This window comes from Agelaius tricolor, unplaced genomic scaffold, assembly GCF_023055355.1.
Source record: "Agelaius tricolor isolate 1412-34295 unplaced genomic scaffold, bAgeTri1.0.p SCAF_7, whole genome shotgun sequence".
Classification (NCBI taxonomy): Eukaryota; Metazoa; Chordata; class Aves; order Passeriformes; family Icteridae; genus Agelaius; species Agelaius tricolor.
This window is the reverse complement of record NW_027269267.1, coordinates 1,149,259-1,169,415: the sequence shown is the minus strand read 5'-3', so window position 1 is coordinate 1,169,415 and position 20,157 is coordinate 1,149,259. Positions and strand designations below refer to the sequence as shown.

At 52.6% G+C, this 20,157-nt stretch overlaps 1 protein-coding gene across 1 annotated transcript; it reads right to left on the bottom strand.

The window, feature by feature from the left end:
* Positions 1-3,558: 3,558 nt before the first annotated feature.
* On the bottom strand, positions 3,559-9,008 carry KCNE1 (potassium voltage-gated channel subfamily E regulatory subunit 1). Its single transcript, XM_071430096.1, has 2 exons — positions 8,819-9,008; positions 3,559-3,984 (listed from the first exon to the last, which is right to left on the bottom strand). The coding sequence occupies exons 1-2, from the start codon at positions 9,006-9,008 to the stop codon at positions 3,566-3,568; spliced, it is 609 nt and encodes a 202-aa protein (XP_071286197.1). The 3' UTR covers positions 3,559-3,565.
* Positions 9,009-20,157: the final 11,149 nt, after the last annotated feature.

Genomic DNA, 20,157 nt, shown 5'->3' with positions numbered 1-20,157 from the left:
TCTTTGTTCTCTTCTTTTTCTAGTAAATTGTTTAGGCAGGACTTTTTGGCTCTTTGTCCAGTTGGCTGTCCTTGAGTTTGAGGTGAAGTCCCCAAAGTCCTATGAGATGTCTTATCACCTAATTGAGGAGAGAAACTTTTGGGCTTTTTTTCCTTTTTAAGGAGACAAAGGAGAGTTTTGTCACTCCATCAACAGAGGGCACATTGCTACAATCTCCCATCCCTGCAGCTCTGAAGATTTCTGCTGCTAAAATAAAACCCCGCCTGCTGTGGGTGCAAGTTCTCCATGGGATGGGAAATAAGAGCTTGGAGTTCTCCAGGGTGGGGAGGGCAAAGGCTGAGCCCTCAATCCCAGCAGGTGAGAGCTGCCCCAGAGAAGCACAGATTGGCTTCCCTGGCTCAGGAGATGAGCTCCTGGAGTCATTCATGGGATGGGCTTCCCTCAGTGTTGGCCTCACCTTTCCTTCCAGCTGGAATTGGCACCTGGCTGTCCCAAACTGAGCCTCACAGCTCTGTGTGAGTGGAATTCTTGTGGGCAGGCAGAGACAGGCTTTGAACTGACAGGAGGATTGGGTTGGAGACTGGGATGGCCCAGGGATCCATTCAGCCCCAGCTGCTCTGGGAATTCTATTCCAGGGCCTGCCCACCCTGCCAGGGAACCATTCCTCATTCCCAAGATCCCATCTAATCCTACTTTGAAGCCATTCCCTGGGTGCTGTCCCTGCAGGCCTTGTCCCCAGTCCCTCTGCGGCTCTCCTGGAGCCCCTTCAGGCCCTGCCAGGGGCTCTGAGCTCTCCCTGCAGCTTTTCCTTCTCCTGGGCATTCCCAGCTCTCCCAGCCTGGCTGCAGAGCCCTCAGAACATCTCCATGGCTTCCTCCGCACTCACTCCAACACTCCCATGGCTTTTTGCAGGCCCGCTGTCACTCCACGGAGCTGGAGGTGCCCCCCAGGCCTGGCTGCCCTGGGCAGGGAGCCGTGCCCAGCTGGCATCCGAGCCAGAATGGCCCTGGGGGCTGCAAGCCCCGGGAGCCAGCTCCAGGTGGGGAATTCCCCGCTGATATTTTGGTGTTTGTGCAGCTCTGGGTGCTCTGGGAGAGGCCCCAGCAGCCGCCTGGCCCTGGTTAATCGGGTGGAGAGAGGGGACGGGTGAGTGGGTGCCCGCTGGGGAGGATCTGCCCTGAGCCTGTGGAACAGGAACAAAACAACAGCTGAGGCCACGAGCAGGGCTTGAAATTCACATTTTATTGCTCTGAACAAGTGAAAAAAACAGAGAGGGGAAGAGAAATCCAGGACTGAAAGGTGCAAGCCCTCGGTGGGAATCCACCGCAGGCAGCCAGGTGTGAGGGTGGCACAGCAAGGCTCCTCTCCTTTTTAATTTTAGTTAAATAAAAAGGCAGAGCTGCTAAAAGGAAAAAAAATGGGGTGCAATTAATGCTGAGCATCACCCTCCTCACAAATAATCCCTCTGGAGCTATGAAAATAAAATTACCCAAAATCCCTGAAAATACCTGGGGTGGAGGGAGAGTTTCACTCCAAGGGTTTAATGCCATTAAATGTTTTCATGAATTGAAGGTTTTAACTAATTAAAGTGTTTCATGTCATTAAAGGCAATTTTTGGTGCGAATTTAAGCCAAGTCCAAGGTTCTGGCTCTGTAAATCCTCTCCCAGGGCAAGTCCTAAACAGTGAGATCCCAAAAGAGCAGCACCCAAGCTGAGAAACCAACATTTTTCCAGAGCTGGGATTGGGTTTTCATTCTTCCAGAGGAAAAAGTGTCTGGGATGATTAAGTTGCTGGAGATTTCCCAAGCTGCTCCAGACACCAAAATCATGGATCTTGTCCGCAGCTTAATGGTAGGCACTATATAAATATAATTTTAAAAAACCAACCCTGAGTTTTGAGAGTCCTGAGTGCTCTGGGAACACAGACAGGGCTGGAATATTGCTTGGATGGAAGTGCAGTGTTAAAGAGGTGCCTGGAAAAGGGCTCAGCTGGGATTGCCTCCCTCTCCAAGCTCTCTGCCCTCACCTTGCCTTGGAAGCAGCTGCTCTGCTCCTCTCCCCAGCCTCCCCCAGTCTCTTTCCTCTCCAGCAGCTAAAATGGGATTTGTGTCTGCAGGGCAGGAATAAAACCCCCACTCCTGCCCTGAGTGTTGCTTCCTTCACTCCAAGCTTGCAGAGCTGTTCTTTTAGGGAGCACAATGCCCAGGGGAGATGGATTTCTCCTCTCACTGGCAGGGGAATGTTGGTGCCACAGCAGCTGAATTTGGCTGCCCTGTCCCTCCTGTGGAGGAGGAAAAAAGGAGGGAAGGGCAGGAAAACCTTCCTGGATTTTGTGGGGGGATCCTTGGATGGACACCTGGGAGCTGCTCATGGAATCTGAGATAAGCACAGACAGCACCTTTGGGTGATTAAACAGCAAAAATGATGGAATTGTTCTTCCCACAGTGGAAATTCCCTTCCCAACCAGGGGCTGGCACTTGGGGCTCGTGCAATAATTAATTGGGATTGAAATTTGGGAGTGTTCTCCACATCCATGGCACAGAGCCACTCTTTGCACGTGGATTTTGCTGCCAGGATCAAGCCCCATCCATAGGAAGGAAATTAAATTGACTGGTCCCAGCAAGAGCAGTCTGGCAGACCTGCTAGGAATCAGAATCCTGGAATCTGAAGTTTGGAAAAGCCCTCCCAGACCTTTGAGTCCAGCCCTTAACCCAGCATTGACCATGTCCCCAAGTGCCACATCTATCACAGTCACTAAAGTCCCTCCAAAGTCTGTGTTCTTCCATGGAGATATTTTTCAGACAAAAAATTGGGAATCTTTTCCTAATATTTTATCAGTAAGAGGGGCATGATTCTGAAGGAAACAGGTTAGCACAGCACTGTACAATTTATAAAATCATTATTCTAAACTGGACAAAAATGCAAATGAAATCTTTCAGCTGCTGTTTCTTGCTGGTGTCTCTGGAAAACGATTGTCTAAGCCATGCTTGGCAATTAACACCTCTGCCCTGTGTTTGGTTCTAATTAGGCCCTAATTAGGCTCTAATTTCACACCAGCAACACCAAGATTTGCTTTTTGGAGAATCAGAGAATCCCAGAACGGGTTGGGTTGGAAGGGAGATCAAATCCATCCCATTCCCATGGCAGGGACACTTCCCACTGTCCCAGGCTGCTCCAATCCCAGTGCCCAGCCTGGCCTTGGGCCCTGCCAGGGATGCAGGGGCAGCCCCAGCTGCTCTGGGCACCCTGTGCCAGGGCAGATTCATTCCCAAGATCCCATCCATCCCTGCCCTGTGAGGGATGAGGCCCTGGCGCAGGAGGTGAAGCTGATGAGTCCGTGGTGCTCCATGCGATCCCCGATGTTGCCTCACGGTGATTCCCACACGATGGCCATGCCAGGCTCTGGGGCAGCACTGGCATCTCCCAGATCCATCAGCTTCACCAGCACTGCTCCTACAGCCTGGCCAGCCCCCGTGGCTCTGCACAAGGACCAGCAGCTCCCCTGGCCCACAGCAGGCCCCGCTTACATCGTCCCAGCGCCGCGCTCCATCCTTGCCCCCTTTCCCTAGGAAGATTTCTCCTCAGGGATCTTCCTGGATGGCTGCTCCACGGCCAGCTGGTTCTCCAGGACACAGCAGAGCTTGTAACTCTCGAGGATCTTGGCCTGGAGGTACTCCCTGTCCTTCCTGTGCCAGGCGTCCGTGGCGATGTAGGTGTTGTAGGGGTCGCGGGGCCCCTCGAGGCGCCGCGCCCGCAGGTTGGTCACCATCACCCCCACGCTGAAGAAGCCAAAGAGCCCCAGCATCAGCAGCACGTAGATGATGGCCAGGCTGTCGCTGGCGCTGCTCTCCTGGGGAGGAGCTGAGCTGTTGGAGCGTTCCAGGCACTCCTGGAGCAGTTTGGAGAGGAGCAGGTTCAGGGCCGTGGTGTTCGACAGCGCCAGCATTTGGGATTTCTGTCCTTGGCAATTCTTCCTTATTTTGGCTGGAAAAGGATAAAAGTCAGGGGGTGGCATCAGATAAATGTTGGATTCAGCTCTTTTTTGACCCAGAGATGGGGTAACTGAGAGGTGTTTTAAAAACCTTTATTCCATTTTCTGTCTCATGAGAAGGGTGAGACAATACAGATGTTATAATTCACAATCAGAAGCCATTTCCTAATTACACTACACTATAAATGTTTCTTGGCCTATCACCTTTAGCCACACCTTTAGCCTTAAAGCCAATCATCTAAAATTACCCCTCATGGGTCCCACTACATTTTGTCTTTCATTGTTCTGTTTCTCCAGACTATCCAGTCTTATTTGCAAGGCCATCCTCTGAAATTTGTTTCCAGCTCCATTTCTCTCTCAGCAATGTCTGTCCTATTCCATGGCATTTCTAAGTCAGCATTTCTTGTCTCAAGGTTTGCATACAGGTGCACCCTGTGTGAGCCTTCTGCCAGGCTTTGGGGATTTCTCCACAAATCCATTTCCCACATTTCCCCCTCTCTCTTGAACAGAAAAAACTTCTTTGATGAATCCCACAGATAAAGATGGGATTTCCTCTGTCTCCCTTTCCTGGTTCCCCTCCTCAGTGGGGGATTTGAGAGCCTGGGTGTGATTCCTTAATTTTAGCTTTCATATTTTTCAGATTCTGTGCTGTTTTAGTGTGTAGCTCTGAGCTTCAAGTGTGAGTCAGTTCTCTTCACAGGGCAGGGAGACAGAGCAATCCTTTTGCAGCTTTTGCAAGGACAACTGGTACAAGCTCCAGGCCCAAAAAGGGTAAACGAGGGAGAATTGAAGAGAGAAAAACAAGCAGGGTGGGAAAAACAAGCATGGGCTAAAGCTGGGATGGGACAATGAACTGCAAGATGCAAATGGAGCAGAACTGATCCCAGGGACAGAGCCCGTGCCCGGCCGTGCATTTTGGGGCCATTTTGGTTCATCTTGGGTGCAGCCCTGGCTGGGCTCTTGTGCTGCCCAAGGTGGATCCATGAAGACCTTTAAATAAATATCTAGAAAAATATTTATTAAAATTTATTTTAATAAATTATTAAATTTTATTGTTGAATTATTACATTTATTATAATATTATAATATTAAATTTATATAATTTAATATTTTACTATATATTTTAGTATTGAATATATATTTATATTTAGATATATATTTTATATTTTATATATTATATATAAAATATATAATTATAATATATTAAATAATGTCATAATAATTTATTACTAAATTATTGTTTATTTAATCTTTATTATTTTAATAAATCCCTGCTTTATTCTTTAGTTCTGCCCAGTCTCTGCTCTGGGTCAGTGTGCACAAGGCATCAGTTCAGTGTGGAGAGCTCCTCTCATCTCCCACCTGAAACCCAGCCAGGGCTGAGTCCATTCCCAGCAGCACCTCCAAAAGCCCCTTGGGCTGCACAGCTGCTCTGTGCTGGTGTGGGGCTGCCTCAGATCTCACCCCGAGCTCCCTGCTGCTGTTTGGGGTTCAGGACTCCCTCCCTGAGCCCCCCAGCAGGAGGAGGGTCCCAGCCAGGGGGACAGCTCCAATCTCTGCTCTGGCACAGGCACAGCACCAGGGAGGGGCTGGAGCTGGGCCTGGAGGGATTTAGGTTGGATTTCAGGGCAAGGTTCTTGCCCAGAGGGTGCTGGCACTGCCCAGGCTGCCCAGGGAATGGGCACGGCCCCGAGGCTGCCACAGCTCCAGGAGCAGGAGATGGGGATGCCCAGAAGCTTCTGGAAGGCCAAAGCCTCCCAGGCACAGCCTCTGCTCTGCCAGTCTCACACAGGAGGCCCAAGGGTCCTTTTCCTTTTCCAATCCACCTTAATGAGAAGAATCCTGTCCAGTGTCAGCACTGCATTCCCAAATCTTCAGCAGCCAGGCAACATCAAATCATAAAATCATTTTGGGGTTGGAAGGGACCTCAGAGCCCACCCAGTGCCACCCCTGCCATGGCAGGGACACCTCCCACTGTTCCCAGTGTCCAGCCTGGCCTTGGGCACTGCCAGGGATGCAGGGATGGAATTCCATCCCAGCCCTGCCCACCCTGCCAGGGAACAATTCCTCATTGCCAAGATCCCACCCAGCCCTGCCCTCTGGCACTGGCAGCCATTCCCTGGGTGCTGTCCCTGCATCCCCTGGAAATTGTCTCTCTCCAGCTTTCCTGGGGCTCCTGCAGGCCCTGCAAGGCCACCCTGAGCTCAGCCCAAAGCTTCTCCTGTGCAGGTGAACAATCCCAGCTGTGCCAGCCTTTCCTCATCCATGACTGACAGCCCAGAGTCTGGAAAAGGAACACCCCAATGTCCCTGGACCACCTGAATGGGGCATTGTCACTCAAGGTGACCTTGGCACCCCTGGGTGGCTCTCAGGGCTTCCCAGAGCTGTAAATCCACGGGAGCAGCTCAGCAAATCCTTCTCCAGAACACTCAGCCATTGTTGTGTGGGGATTTGGAGGAGGAAGTTCCTCAGAACCATTTCGAGTCCATGCAGGCTGAAAGGGGCAGGAGTGACACCTGTGGCAGGGCATGGTGGCAGCTCAGGGAGCTTTCCCAGGAGCTCTGCATGGGAGGGAGCTCGGCTGGGAATGACCCTGCAGGAACAGCAGGTACCTGGAGCCTTCCTGGGCTTTGTTTGTGCCTTGCTGGGGAATAAATCTGCACAAGGAGCTGCTGAAAGAGAGGGACAGAGCCAGGGCTCTGCTCTTGTCCCCAGTGTCCCTCAGGAGGAGAACATTTCCCTGGAGTATTCACAGCCAAGGGAGCACAGCTCCTGCAGGCATGGAGGGGGGCACACACAGGAATTAATTGTTAATTAATGACCCCTCGTGCTGATTTTCACTGTGAACTCTTTGTCTGAACACTCACGGGTCTGAGGCTGAGAAATTCAGCACAGGGTGGGGAATTCTCGTGGAATCCTGGAATGGTTTGGGATGGAAGGGACCTCAAAGCCCACCCAGTGCCACCCCTGCCATGGCAGGGACACCTCCCACTGTCCCAGGTGCTCCAGCCCCAGTGTCCAACCTGGAACTGAACATTCCAGGGATCCAGGGCTGGAATTCCATGCCAGCCCTGCCCACCCTGCCAGGGAACAATTCCTCATTGCCAAGATCCCACCCAGCCCTGCCCTCTGGCACTGGCAGCCATTCCCTGGGTGCTGTCCCTCCAGGCCTTGGGAATTTTCTCTCTCCAGGTTTTTGCAGTTCCATCCCAGGCCAGGTTGGGCACTGGGGCTGGAGCAGCCTGGGACAGTGGGAGGTGTCCCTGCCATGGCAGGGGTGGCACTGGGTGGGCTCTGAGCTCCCTCCCAACCCAACCCAGTCTGGGATTCTGTGATTTTATGGCCTGGCCCTGATCCCTGCAGCCCTGGGGTGCCAGAGCTGCCAAAGCCACCCCAGGGTTCTGAGCCCAGCTGGGTGTGCAGAGGCCAAGGGAGGCTCTGGAGAGCTCCTGGTGCCTCCCTGGGAGCTGAGGCCATGGGAATGCCACAGCAGAGCTGCAGAGTGGCTTTGGACTCCAAACACAGGGAATTGCAGCTGGATCTGGCACCTCATGGAGCTGCTGCCAGCTGTGGGGATGGCAGGGCTGACTGGCACCCCCTGACTGGCACTGGCTGCTCCCCAGCCAAGGCACAGCACAAGGCTCTGTGTGCTCCAAAGGGGCTGGATCCTGCTCCCACAGCCTGGATAATGATCCCTGAACATGGATCCTGCTCCCAAAACCTGGATCCTGCTCTCAGAGCCTGGATAATGATCCCTGAACCTGGATCCTGATCCCTGAACATGGATCCTCCTCCCAGAGCCTGGATCCTGATCCCAGAGCCTGGATCCTGCTCCCAGAACCTGGATCCTGATCCCTGAACATGGATCCTCCTCCCAGAACCTGGATCCTGCTCCCAGAGCCTGGATCCTGCTCCTTGAACCTGGGTCCTGCTCCCTCACCCTGGATCCTGCTCCCAGTGGAGGGCACCCAGCCCAGTGGGCACCTTCAGCTCCAGCCCAGCCCTTCCTGCCTTGTCTGGGCTGGGCTGATCTCCAGGTGCTGCCAGAGGCTGCTGCTGCCACCAGAGTTTAAATGGGAAAAGGGAATTTTCTGTCCTGGAATGCACCTAAAATCTGTGACCCTCAGCTTTGGAGCTCAACAGGAATTTTGTCCTCGAGCACTGGGAGCTGCAGAGAGCCCAGAGGAGGCTCCAGGATGGGCAGAGGGATGGAGCAGCTCTGCTGGGAGGAAAGGCTGGCACAGCTGGGATTGTTCACCTGCACAGGAGAAGCTTTGGGCTGAGCTCAGGGTGGCCTTGCAGGGCCTGCAGGAGCCCCAGGAAAGCTGGAGAGAGACAATTTCCAGGGCATGCAGGGACAGCACCCAGGGAATGGCTCCCAACTGGTAGATTGCCATTCCAGTCCCTCATTTCCCTGTGATGGAAATGAGGGGCTGGGATGGAATTCCATCCCTGGATCCCTGGCAGTGCCCCAGGCCAGGTTGGACACTGGGGCTGGAGCAGCCTGGGACAGTGGGAGGTGTCCCAGGGGTGGCACTGGGTGGGCTTTGAGGTCCCTCCCAGCCCAAACTATTCCAGGATTCCATAAAAACTGACTCTTGGTTGCCTCTGTTTCTCCTCCCTGCTGAGGTTTCAATGTGATTTTTATCTCACAAACAGAGCTGGATGTGCAGTGACAGATTTTAGCAGCGTTTTCTCAGCTCTCCCACATCAGAGCGCCCCTATTTCCATTTCCACCAAGCAAACATCTCCAGCCCTCTCTCCTATTGCTGCCAAAAGCATCAGCAGCCAGCCCCAGAAAGCCAGGCAGCTTAGAGGAACACTCACCTTTAGAAAACACAGCTTTATCACCATTTCCTGTGGTTTGGTGACACAGAAACAAAGCCTGTGCTGCTCTCTGAGCAAAAATCAGCTCAGCACATCTCCCACCTCCCAGACTCTCTGCCTCCCAAACGCCCTGGTGCTCCTGCAGTGCCATGAAGGATCCAGTGACCTCCCTGGCTTGTTTCCCTGCCATTCCTTCAGGGATGAGTGGCTCTGACACCGTCCCCATTGCACAAGGGAGCCCCATTTCCTCACCCCACTGCCGGGAATTTTGCAACCCAGGGCAGCATCCGGGGCACTGCTCCTGCCCCAGCTGGCAGGGAGGGAGGGAGGGAGAGGTGCTGCAGGGAGGGATCTGCAGCTCTGGGCTCTGCAAACACCTCCTGCAGCCCCACCTGGCTGGGAGAGCCTCCCCTGCCTGCCCTGGCCCGTCCTTCCCTGCTCACACTGGCAGCAGCACCGCAGCTCCTGGCGTGGCTTTAGTTAAAGGGCAGCACCTGTGCAGTGGGGGCATGGAATTGTCCCCACATCCCACTGAATTGTCCCCAAAAACCCCCAGTGAATTGTCCCCAAACCCCCACTTTTCTCTGCTCACCAGCCAAAAATTCAGTTTTCTTGCAATAGCATGTAGATAACAGCATATAGATATCCCATCCCATTATCCCATCCCATCCCATTATCCCATCCCATCCCAATCTCTCCCATCCTATCCCAAGCTGAAGATGAATCCAACCCCATCTCATCAATCCCATCCCAACTCATCCCATCCAACCACATTGGGCACTGAATTGTCCCCAAACCCCCACTTTTCTCTGCTCACAAGGCAGAAATTCAGATTTCTTGTACACAGCATGTAGATAACAGCATATAGATATCCCATCCTATTATCCCATCCCAATCTCAATCCAATTCCATCCACCCCAATCTCTCCCATCCCATCCCAAGCTGAAGATGAATCCAACCCCATCCCATCAATCCCATCCCAACTCATCCCATCCAACCTCATTGGGCACTGAATTGTCCCCAAACCCCCATGGATTTGTCCCCAAATCCCCACTGAATTGTCCCCAAACCCCCACTTTTCTCTGCTCACAAGGCAGAAATTCAGATTTCTTGCAATAACATGTAGATAACAGCAAATAGATATCCCATCCTATTATCCCATCCCATCCCAATCTCTCCCATCCCATCCCATCCCAAGCTGAAGATAAATCCAAGCCCATCCCATCAATCCCATCCAACCTCACTGGGCACTGAATTGTCCCCAAAGCCCCAGTGAGTTGTCCCCAAACCCCCCCTTTCTCTGCTCACAAGGCAGACATTCAGTTTTCTCGCACACAGCCTGCAGATATCCCGCTATTCCAGGGTGGAACCCCGTCACTCCTCCCTGATCCCACCCATCCCGGCGAATCCCGGGCTGCAGCAGCCTCGGGGAGCGAGCCCGGCAGGGCTGGAGCAGCGGCCAAACCCCGGCAGGGCAGCCCGGCTCTGCTCCTCCATGGGTTCGGCTCTGCCCATTCCCGGCTCCTGCCCATTCCCATTTTCCCCAGCCCCGCTCCCGTCCCGGGTGCCCGGACACACCTGGGGGCTCCAGCCCCTCCTGGGCAAGGGGCAGATGCCACCCTGGGGTGGCTCTGGGGCTGAGCTGGCTCTGGCTGCTGCTGCCACCAGCCCGCGGTCACTGTCCCGTCCTGGCACAGGGAGCAGGGAAAAGCCGGGCTGGGAGGAGGAGGAGGAGGAGGAGGAGGAGGGAAGGAGAGAAGGAGGGAGGGCAGCAGAGCCGTGCCCGGGCAGGTGCCCAGGTGGGAGGTGCTGAGGGGGCACCGCAGCTCCTGGCATGGGAAATGTGCAGCCAGAGCAGCACGGGAGAGAGGGAACCCTGGAATTCCCGAGTGGGAATGACCCCAGTGCCAGCCCTGCCCTGCCCAGACCCCACCAAGCCCAGCCTGGGCATCCCTGGCAGCGCTGGCCAAAGGCTCCTGGAGCTGTGGCAGCCTCGGGGCCGTGCCCATTCCCTGGGCAGCCTGGGCAGTGCCAGCACCCTCTGGGCAAGAACCTTGCCCTCAAATCCAACCTAAATCCCTCCAGGCACAGCCCCAGCCCCTCCCTGGGTGCTGCACCCCTGGGAGCTCTGAGCTCAGGCTGCTCCAGGAGGGCTCCGGGGCTGGGACATTCCCAGAGGTGCTGCCCTGGCCCCTGGCACTCCCCGAGCTCCATCCCCCTGGAATATTGCACATTTTGGGCTGGCAGGAGGAAGGGGGGGGTCATTTCAGGGCTCCCCTCAAACACCTCCCTGGAGGGAGCACTGGCTCCCTGCAGCCACCCCCAAAACCTCAAAAACCACCCCAAATCTGACCCTGTGCTTCCCACGGGAGGGAGAAGCTCTGTGGTCACTGCTGAGCCACGGGGAGCTCACCAGTGCCCACCTGGGAGCTACAAAATTAATTTGTCAGCGCTGAAAGATCCATCTGAGCTCCTGCAGAGGATGGTGCTGCTGTGGGGTGACATCCCCTCAGCATTCCCATTCCATGGGGTGACAAACATCCCCTCAGCATTCCCATTCCATGGGGTGACAAACATCCCCTCAGCATTCCCATCCCATCCCATCCCATCCCATCCCATCCCATCCATGGGGTGACATCCCCTCAGCATTCCCATCCATCCCATGGGGTGACATCCCCTCAGCATTCCCACCCATCCCCTCAGCATTCCTGGGCCAGGGCACATCCCAGTCCATTCCATCCCATGGCCCTGGCAGGGACAGGGGCCCCCAGAACCCTCATCAGCTGCAGTAAACAGGGATGGGATGGGATTTATGGGATGAGATGGGGTGGGATGGGATGGATAGGAATGGATTGGATGGGATTGGATTGAGACTGGGATTGGGATTGGGACTGGGACTGCGATTGGGATTTGGGTTGGGATTGGGATTGGGATTGGGATTGGGACTGGGACTGGGATTGGGATTGGGACTGGGATTTGGATGGGATTGATGGGATGTGGTTGGATGGGATGGGATCCATGGGATGGGATGGGTTGGGATGGGATCAATGGGATGGGGTTGGATTCATATTCAGTTTGGGATGGATTGGATTGGATTGGATTGGATTGAGATTGGGATGGGATGGGATGGGATGGGATTTATGTGGTGGGATGGGATGCGGTGGCATGGGGTTGGATTGAGATTGGGATGGGGATGGATTGGATGGAGATTGGGATGGGGATGGCGTGGGATAAAATGGGATGGGATTGGATTCAGATTCAGATTGGGTGGGGTGGGTTGGGAGGGATTGGGATGGATTGGATTGAGATTGGGATTGGGATTGGGATGGGATGGAATTGATTTGGATGGGGTGGGTTGGGATGGGATTGATGGGATGGGTGGGATTGGATGGGATGGGATAGGATTAGATTCAGATTCAGATTGGGATGGGATGGGATGGGATGGGATGGGTTGGGAAGGATTGGGATGGATGGGATGGGATTGGATTGAGATTGGGATTGGGATTAGGATTGGGATTGGGACAATGGGATGGGATGGGACAATGGGATGGGATGGGATGGGATGGGATGATGGGATGGGATGGCCCCTCCTTTCCTGACACTCTTTGCCAGCTGCTGTTGCCTGGGCAGCAGCTGGGGAGAGGAATTGAGGAGGTGATGGAGGCATCAATTTAAACAAATGGATGAAAACGTCTCAGCATTTCCTTGCTGCCCACTTTCCCAGAGCTTTATTGCATTTTCCCTCAGGGTGAGGGTGCAGCCCCTGCTTCCCCTGCCTGAGCTGTTGCTGCATCTCAGTGAGGGAGCAGCCTGTGGGATTCATTTCCTACACTGGCACAAATCTTTGGTGCAATCTGCCTTTCTGCCTGCTCAGTTTCCCCCTCCAGGGCAGCCCAGTTCTCCCCTGCCCCTGGGTGTGGTGGTGTTCACAGGGGTCCTAGGATGAGGGAAGAGATGAGGATCTGACTCCATGTTTCAGAAGGTTTGATTTATTATTTTATGATATATATTATATTAAGACTGTACTAAAAGAATAGAAGAAAGGATTTCATCAGAAGGCTGGCTACAAATAGAAAAAGAAAGAATGGTAACAAAAGTTTGTGGCTCAGATTCTGTGTCTGAGCCAGCTGACTGTGATTGGCCATTAATTAGAAACAACCACATGAGACCAATCCCAGATGCACCTGTTGCATTCCACAGCAGCAGATAACCATTGGTTACATTTTGTTCCTGAGGCCTCTCAGCTTCTCAGGAGGAAAAATCCTAAAAAAAAGCATTTTTCATAAAAGATGTGTGTGACACCTGGGAACCTGGAGCAGGATCTGATCCTCTTGTTCTCACAGCCCCCAGGGAATTCCCCCTTCCAGGTGAATTTCAAAGCCTGGCAAAGGAGCAGGGGGGCCAAGGAAGAAAGAGGGAGAAGCTGAAGGGGCAGCCCAGGCTCAGGAGGAGTCACAAGGGGAGGAGATTCCCTTCCCCAGACCAGTGGCACCAGTCTGAGGCCAAGCACGGCCACCAAAACCCTGGGATGTGAGGAAATGCTGTGCCTGAGTGCTTGAACTCCCCAAATGACTGAAAGGTGCCCAGAGTTTAACCCAGCCCAGGAGCATCACCAGGAAAAGCTGTGGGAGGACAGGCTGGGGCTGGTTAGGGAAAGTGCACTTGTGGATGAATCCATTTGAGGAAATAAATGGGTGAAATCAGCAATGCAGGAGGCTCAGAAATGGGGTTAAGACAGCAAAGGCTCCCTCTGGGGTGGCCACAGTGAGCTGGATCCAGGAGAGATCCGTGAGGGAGGAGGAGGAAGGGGAGGAGGAGGAGGAGGGTGTGGGTGGTCAGTGACAGCACAGTCAGGCCCTGCTTCCTCCTCGTGGGGGAAATCTGGGACAAAATCTGATCCTGCCACTGCCTGGGCCAGCCTGACTCTTCCCTGAGTGCCTGGGAACAGGGGGTGGGACAGGAGCAAGGATCTGGGATGGCAGATGGGAAAAGTGCATCTTAGATGGCTCTGTGCAGAGATTTACTGTATGCATTTTGTTGTGTTGATTAGTAGTCCTGTATTAACATTTTAACAAGTATATTTATATTTATAATTATTATATATAATATCTTTTATATAATATAATTATTAATTATTATTTATAAATACATAAATTATAGACATATATAAATATATTTTTTATATAAATATATATTTATATATTTATAAATAATAATTTATTATTATATATAAATTATATATAATTATATATCATATAATAATGAATTATATGTATAAATTATTATTTTAAATATTTTATATATATATAATCAATTCTTATATATCATATATTTATAAATATATATATATATAATTATATATACTTATTTTAATTTTCATAGGATAGTAAATGCAGTTTTGTAGTTAAAAGGTAACTTTTGTAGTTAAAATAGTAACTATGTATGTGGGATATTTTTTTAAGAAAGGAATGAGGTACTTGCACCAGATAGCAGCCACGGGACACCTGAATCTTTCAGAGAAAGAGAATTTATTGCCCCATTATCAGGAGAAATGAACTTCTTCCTGCCTCACTCAGCCATGATGACACCGTCAGGGTTCACAGGAAGGAGCTGACACTGCCCAGCCAGAATCCTGTGTTTGAATGGAATTTATGCATCATGGATGAGGTGTAGGAATATACAACAGGCTGTTGCTTTTAAGGGTTAATCCTCTGTTAACATGGGGCCTTTTTCGGGCTTATGCTGCCCAGAAAAGGTACCCAGACTGTCCATAACTCCTTGTTCTTATTGTCTCATATTGTCCTAATCCAGATTGTCCAAATTATTATTACTCTGATTATATTGCTATTGTTATAACCATTTCATTACTATTAAACTTTTAAAATTTTAAAAACAAGTGATTGGTGTTTTTCACAATTGGCAGAGGCTCTGGGATGGCAGAGGTGGCCGTGCCAGGGCAGGGAGCTGTGGGGACAGGCCAGGCCCAAGGAGGGCACTGGGGCCATTCCTTGTCCCCCTCTGCCAGGGCAGGGCTCTGGTGTCCCCCAGGCAGCTCTGGGGTCACCTTCCCACCCCACAGGGCACAGGGAGGGGGCAGAGGGTGCCTGGAGGGGAGGGAACCCCTCTGTGGGGACAGGGGGGCTCTGCTGAGCTCCGGTGCCATCCCAGCTCCATTCCAGGGGCAGCGAGGGAAATCCCAGGCCAGGGAGGAGCTGGAGCTGCAGCAGAGAGCCCAGAGGAGGCTCCAGGATGGGCAGAGGGATGGAGCAGCTCTGCTGGGAGGAAAGGCTGGCACAGCTGGGATTGTTCACCTGCACAGGAGAAGCTTTGGGCTGAGCTCAGGGTGGCCTTGCAGGGCCTGCAGGAGCCCCAGGAAAGCTGCAGAGAGACAATTTCCAGGGGATGCAGGGACAGCACCCAGGGAATGGCTTCAGACTGAAAACCTACAGGTTTAGATCAGATATTAGGAACAATTTCCTCCCTGGCAGGGTGGGCAGGGGCTGGGATGGAATTCCCAGAGCAGCTGGGGCTGCCCCTGCATCCCTGGCAGTGCCCAAGGCCAGGCTGGGCACTGGGGACACTGGGAGGTGTCCCTGCCAGGGCTGGGGTAGATTGGGATGAGCTTTAAGTTCCCTCCCAACCCAAATCCAGATTTCATCATTTCTGGTCTGATTCCCTCTGCCTTCCCCTTGTGATTTGAATTCCATCCCCTCAGGACTCACTCCCTGTGTCCAGGTTCCTTCCAGAGCCATCCCTGGAAGGTGATCCCTGCCCAAACCCAGCTGGGAATGGCTGCCAGTGCCAGAGGGCAGGGCTGGATGGGATCTTGGCAATGAGGAATTGTTCCTTGGCAGGGTGGGCAGGGGCTGGGATGGAATTCCATCCCTGCATCCCTGGCAGTGCCCAAGGCCAGGCTGGACACTGGGACTGGGAGCACCTGGGACAGTGGGAGGTGTCCCTGCCATGGAATAGGATGATCTTTAAGGTCCTTTCCAAACCTTTTAGGCCATTTTAATTCATTCTCTGAGATCTCAGAGCCTGTGTGGGCCCCAGTCCCCTCCCAGTCCCAGCAGTGTCACCTCCAGCCCAGGCAGGGCTGTGTCCCCACCAGAGCAGATCCATTGTTCCAGAAGCAAATCTGTAACTTCTATTTGACTTTAGGGGGCCTCGACAGCACCTGTGACTGGGTGATTATTATTTAATATATTTTTTAAGAGCTCCAACTCGGTGTAGGAATCCTCTTTGCCCTCCTGGATCTGTCAGTAGGCACAGATTTCATTTTGCCCAGGTCAATGACGAGCTGTGGAGTGATGGGATCCCTCAGGAAGTTTTCTCTGCAAGGTGACAAAGGACATTTCCCAGCACAGGGTCTTGCAGATCTCTTGAAACTGCATTCCTGGAAGCCTTTGGGTTTTAAATCAGCCTCATTTTTGTTTTGAGGAAAGAAATACTGAAATAAGAATGGGGAGGAGACACTTTAAATTTAAATACACTTCAAAGTGTATTTGACTTTAAAGTTAAAATATACTTTATTCTTTCAATGAATTTTCCCTTTTCCTTGAAAAAGCTGCTGCTGTGGCCCTTGCACAGGAATAGATGAGGTCTAAAATGTTTCTGTCCAAGTCTTTATCTGTGGCATGGTAATCTCTGAAAACCAGGGAGAAGGAGCAGAGCTGTACAAACCCTCCCTGGCAGAGTTCTCTGGGCTCCTGAGCAGGAAGAAGGGAGAAATAACTCAGAATTCATTCAATATTTCAGGATTCATTCAATAATTCAGAATTAATTCAGGAATAATTTGGTTTCTGGCCCCACAGTGCCCTGAGCCGGGCCCAGCTCTGCTCCCTTGGCCCAGCCCAGGGGACAGGAGGTGGCCAAGTCCTTCTCCAGCTCCATCCCCACCCCAAGTGTGTCCCCCCATGGGAGAGCTCTGCTGCCAAAGGCCCTGGCCAGCCCCTTTGGGATCTGGCACCTCCAGCTCAGCCCAAACCCTGCAGAGATAATTTTGGATTGAGGTTTTCCAAGGATGGAAAATCCTACAAAGGATGGCCAAGAGGGGGACATAATTCACCTGCTGCTATCCCAGCATTAATACAATTAATTAATTGATTAATTAATTACAACCCCAAAGCCCTAAAAACAAGGGATTGGAGCACCTGGCCCCCCTCTCTGCATGATCTCTGCCAGGATCCAGAGCTTCCCTTGGCAGCAGCAGCGAGGCCACAGCTCAGGGATGCAGCAAATGCACTGGAGCTGGGATTTCCTGCAGCTGGGCAAACTGGCTGCACTCTGCAGCCTGCCACTGAAATGCAGCTTAGAGTGGGGAAAAAAAACCCCAATGTTAAATTAAAAATGTGCTGATGGCTGCAGCTTTGGAAGGGGCTGGATGGGGAGGCTTCCAGAGCCATTGAATCCCATTAAATTCAGGAATTTAATGCAGGAATTCCTGTCCTGCAGAGGAGCTCTGAGCCCTCAGCTGAGGCACAGGGACTGGAGAGTTGGTTTTGGTGAGGATGGTTCAGGTGGGGCACCACCAATCACCACTCACAGATTCAGTGATCAGACAGAGGAAATTTGGATTAGTGCTGACCCAAATTGGAGTTCATTGTTCCCAGGGGTGCTGGGAAGGTTCCTCCCCTGAGGCACAAACTCACCCCCACTGGCACAGGGTGCCCAGAGCAGCTGGGGCTGCCCCTGCATCCCTGGCAGTGCCCAAGGCCAGGCTGGGCACTGGGGACAGTGGGAGGTGTCCCTGCCATGGCAGGGGTGGCTCTGGGTGGGCTCTGAGGTCCCTCCCAGCATTTAAAGTACTGAAAGCCTGACCTGTTTGATCTCCTTTGATCCTTCAGCAAAAATATCATGGAACCTTTGGATTTTCCTCCACAGAATCCAACCACCCCAGAGGGCATTTTGTACCCCCCTTTTTATCAGCAGATCCCAGAACCCCCAAATCCCTGAGGATTCTGGCCCAGCCCTGCCAGCCCATGCAGTGCCAGCTGTGCCCCATGGGCCCCTTGTCCCCAGCCCAGAGCACTCAGTGCCACCTGCAGGGGACACCTGCAGGGCTGGGTGTCCCCTGGGCAGCTCTTCCCAAGGCCTTTCCCCTTTCCATGGGCAAATTGCCCCCAGCACACTGACAAAGTGATCTGTCCAAAGATCCCCTCCAAGCTCCCAGGAATTTGCACCAAATTCACTGAGGAATGTCAGGACAGGAGGGTCCTCCATGCACAAGGAAGAACCTCAAAAATACCTCAAATTCAGGAAAAGAGCAAAATCACAGGGCAGGGGGGCCTCCTGTCCTGAGAAGCAAAACTGGGAAAGGTTTTTGTGTTACCCTGAAGCTGAAGCTCTCTGCCCACACCACCCTCAGCACGTGAGCCCCAGCCTTGCCTCCCTTATCAAGGAAGTTTTTCAGAGGCAGCAGCAGCCCTGAGTAATTTCTTTATCTCATTTCCTCTTCTTTACAAGTGCCTGTGTTATGGTGTGGGGCCCAGATAAGCTTTTCTCTCCAGGCAGCCCCTGTGTGTCTTCCTGCTGGGCTGGTTTTGCCCTGAGCACACATGGACAGGGCAGCAGCAGCTGATTCCCAATTCCCACCCTTCCCACACCTTGGGAGCTCCTGCTCCAGTGATTCCCAGTGGAATGAGAGGGTCAGGAGTTCTGGATGTGCAGCTACACCCCTGCAGCCCTCACTGGAGAACTGCTGTGGATTTGTGTAAGAACAGATTTGCTCTGTCCTGAGCTGCTCATCCCTCCTTACCCCAATTTCCCATGGATTTAACCATTTTAGGATTTAACCATTTTAGGATTTAACCATTTGAGGAGGAGCAAATTCATTCCAAGCGTGCTATGAGTGAAGTCAAACCTCATTCATGGTCCCCAGGCAGAGCCAGAACTGTTGGAATTGCTCCCAAAATCCCTTCCTGAGCAGCAGCAGAGGAGCCAGGCCATGGGATTGGGAATGGTTTGGTTTGGGAGGGATTTAGGGACCATCCAATTCCATGGGTAGGATTTCCACTATCCCAGCCTGTTCCAGCCTGGCCTTGGACACTTCTCCTGCACCTTTGGAAGGTGCCCACCATGGTGGGGTGGCAGTGGATGGGCTGTAAGGTTCCTGCCAGGATTCCCATCCTGGGATTCCAGGGCCATTCCCTGGCCAGCACACGGGCTCAGGGCAGTGTTTGTGTGGCCTCTCTGCTCGCCTGTGTGGGCTGAGCTGGTGCAAATGCACTCAGCATTGAAATCCTTACCTGGAGCAGCACCTGCCTGAGGAGGGGAACACTGAGCCCTTCTCCCAGGCAAATCCTTCTCTTCCCTCTCCAGGTCAGCATCGTGGAACTTCCCTGAGGCTGGAGAAGACCTCCAAGGCTGGGCCAGGCTGCTCCTCCTCAGCTCCTGCTGCACTAAAAACTGCCAGGGCTGAGGTGTGGGAGAGGTGCAGGAAGTGCTGATGGTGATGGTAATAAATTGATTTTGGAGTGATCATCTGCCTTCAGTGTCTGAGGAAGGACAGGGACAGAGACAGAGGGACAGGGACAGAATCAGAGACAGACAGAGCTCCCTGCAGTGCCCAAAGCTGCAGCTGCCCCTGCCAACACCTGGCACTGCTCAAATTGGAACTTTTTACCTTAAAACTCATCTCCTCCACCCCTGCCATGGCAGGGACACCTTCCACTGTCCCAGGCTGCTCCAAGCCCTGCCCAGCCTGGCCTGGGACACTTCCAAGAATGGGGCAACCACAGCCTTTCGAAGCTCTCTGAACTTCAGAGCTCCTTCCTTCTCCTGAGCTTTCTGCTGCACTTTGCATGACTGATAAATGTGTTTTCCTTTCTTTCTTTTATGGCTGAAGAGAAAAAAATGGACAGTACAGGGAGGGGTTGGGGTTTAGGGCTCTGCTGGAAATGTTGTGGATCATCAGAGCTCCAGGGGGAACTCACGGAAGATTTCCAGTTCCTGAAGGGGCTCAGGAGGGCTGGAGAGGGACTTTTTACAAGGAGATGGAGTGACAGGAGGAGGAATTTGATATTAGGGGGAAATTGTTCCCTGGCAGGGTGGGCAGGGGCTGGGATGGAATTCCCAGAGCAGCTGGGGCTGCCCCTGGATCCCTGGCAGTGCCCAAGGCCAGGTTGGACACTGGGGACAGTGGGAGGTGTCCCTGCCATGGCAGGGCTGGCACTGGGTGAGCTCTAATGTCCCTTCCAGCTCAGCAATTCCATAACCCTGTGATTACCCCACCATGCCATTCCTAATGCCATGACTAAATGATTTACTAATTTTAAGCCTCCTTTGTTTCTTCCACACAAGGAAATGGAAAAAGTGAATTCCTGTTGATCAACCCCTCT

Excerpts from the sequence above, each read along its gene's own strand:
- KCNE1 (XM_071430096.1), bottom strand. The coding sequence starts at position 9,008 with ATGGCAGGGAAACAAGCCAGGGAGGTCACTGGATCCTTCATGGCACTG. Across the intron at positions 3,985-8,818 it reads TAAAGCTGTGTTTTCTAAAG|CCAAAATAAGGAAGAATTGC; the intron begins GTGAGTGTTCCT and ends ATCCTTTTCCAG.